Here is a 1,865-nt window from a genome sequence, read left to right on the forward strand (position 1 = left end):
AAGCATTAAGTCTGATAGAAAGAAATTCAGATTTTATAGGTTCTTGTTTGGAGAAATGAACTGTAAGGTCTAAATGGAACAAAAAACCTACTAGTGACTCAATAATGTGGTAAGAAAGTTAATGATAAGAAAAATATCCTTTAGCAATGTTCAAAAATATGAAGATTTACTCTATTTGACATCACATAAGATGTTCATAAGAGTGTTCTTGTTAGTATTTATAATGTTTACCATGGGTTAAAATGTGTTTAATTTTGCAGAGAACCAGAGCCATCCCACCAGTTCAGCCTGGATCCCCATGGAAGTGGCTAACAACGTCACTGAGTTTATATTCTTGGGACTCTCCCAAGAACCTGCAACGCAGCTAACGTTCTTTGCTCTCTTTCTGCTCTTCTACATCGTGATCATGGTGGGAAATCTGCTCATCTTGCTCACAGTATTTTCCGATCCCCGGCTCCACACACCCATGTATTTCTTCCTCAGTAACCTATCCTTTGTGGACATCGCCTACTCCTCAGCCACGGCACCCAAGATGATTGCAGACTTTGTTTCTGAGAAGAAAACCATTTCCTACTGGGGCTGTGTGACTCAGATGTTCACCTTCCACTTTTTCGGCTGCGCTGAGATTTTCATCCTGACGGTCATGGCTTTTGACCGATACGCTGCCATCTGCCAGCCTCTGCGTTACAGCACCATCATGAGCGCCAAGATGTGCGCCGTGCTGGCGGCAGTGTCCTGGCTGGGGGCCCTGGGCCATTCCTTCGTTCAGACCTTCTTGACCTTTCAACTGCCCTTCTGCAATGCTCAAGTCATTGACCACTACTTTTGTGATGTCCACCCAGTCCTAAAACTTGCCTGTGCCGATACAACCCTGGTGAATATGTTGGTGATCGCCAATAGTGGTCTCATCTCCCTTGGCTGTTTCCTCATTCTTTTGGCTTCCTACACAATCATTTTATTTAGCCTCCGGAAGCGGTCTGCAGAGAGCCGGCGCAAGGCTCTCTCCACCTGTGGCTCTCATCTGACTGTAGTAACTTTTTTCTTTGTCCCTTGTATCTTTATCTATCTCCGCCCATCCACGACCTTCCCGCTGGATAAGGCTGTGTCTGTGTTCTATACAACCATCACCCCAATGCTCAACCCACTCATCTACACGCTGAGGAATGAGGATGTGAAGAATGCCATGAAGCGACTATGGGATCGCAAGGTCTCCTTGAAGGAAAAGCAGAAGGGATAGTTTGTCAGAATTACAAAATCAGGGAATTAGATGATACTTTCCAAGATCATCATAGATCAAAATAATGGAATTGTCCTTAAAACTCAACTTTCTCATACCTTTCATTTAACGGAAATAATTGAAGCTATTAAATTTCTCTGTCTTTGGGTGAGCCAAGCTTATACCTTTTCATGCTGCCAAGGTTTATTTTCTCATATCTTCAAGAGTGGAAGGGTGAATAATATACTTAGTATCACATTTAATTGCATTAGATCACTTCAATTTAAATAAAATTCTACTAAAGTACAGTTCAGTGTTTAGAATGGGGTTAAAAGAGAAAGATCTCACTGAAGAATCAGGTAATTTCTCCTAGACATGTAAGTTTAAGTTCCCAGGATTTGCATTTTGTTCCTTCCCTCCTCCTCTTCCCTCTCCTCTGCTCCCTTCCTCTTTCCTCCTTCTTCCTTCCCTTTGTCTTTCTTTCTGTCCTTTTTCCCTCCATCCCTCTCTCTCCTCTCCCCCATTCTTTCCTTTCCTTCCTCTTATAGTTCTTCCTTTTCTAGTCTTTTCCCACAAATATGTAGGGGAAACAGGTTCATAAAGTGATCATTGTAATACAATGTAACAAATGCAGACATACAGATAATCA

General features: G+C 42.4%; 1 protein-coding gene across 1 annotated transcript; it reads left to right on the plus strand.

The window, feature by feature from the left end:
• The first annotated feature begins 292 nt into the window (after window positions 1-292).
• On the plus strand, window positions 293-1,237 carry LOC101414427 (olfactory receptor 4S2-like). The gene has a single exon (XM_004482678.2). The coding sequence runs from the start codon at window positions 299-301 to the stop codon at window positions 1,235-1,237; it is 939 nt and encodes a 312-aa protein (XP_004482735.1). The 5' UTR covers window positions 293-298.
• Window positions 1,238-1,865: the final 628 nt, after the last annotated feature.

The sequence above is a fragment of the Dasypus novemcinctus genome, chromosome 3 (genome assembly GCF_030445035.2).
Source record: "Dasypus novemcinctus isolate mDasNov1 chromosome 3, mDasNov1.1.hap2, whole genome shotgun sequence".
NCBI lineage: Eukaryota > Metazoa > Chordata > Mammalia > Cingulata > Dasypodidae > Dasypus > Dasypus novemcinctus.

Coding starts and splice junctions, on each gene's coding strand:
- LOC101414427 (XM_004482678.2), top strand. CDS start 299: ATGGAAGTGGCTAACAACGTCACTGAGTTTATATTCTTGGGACTCTCC.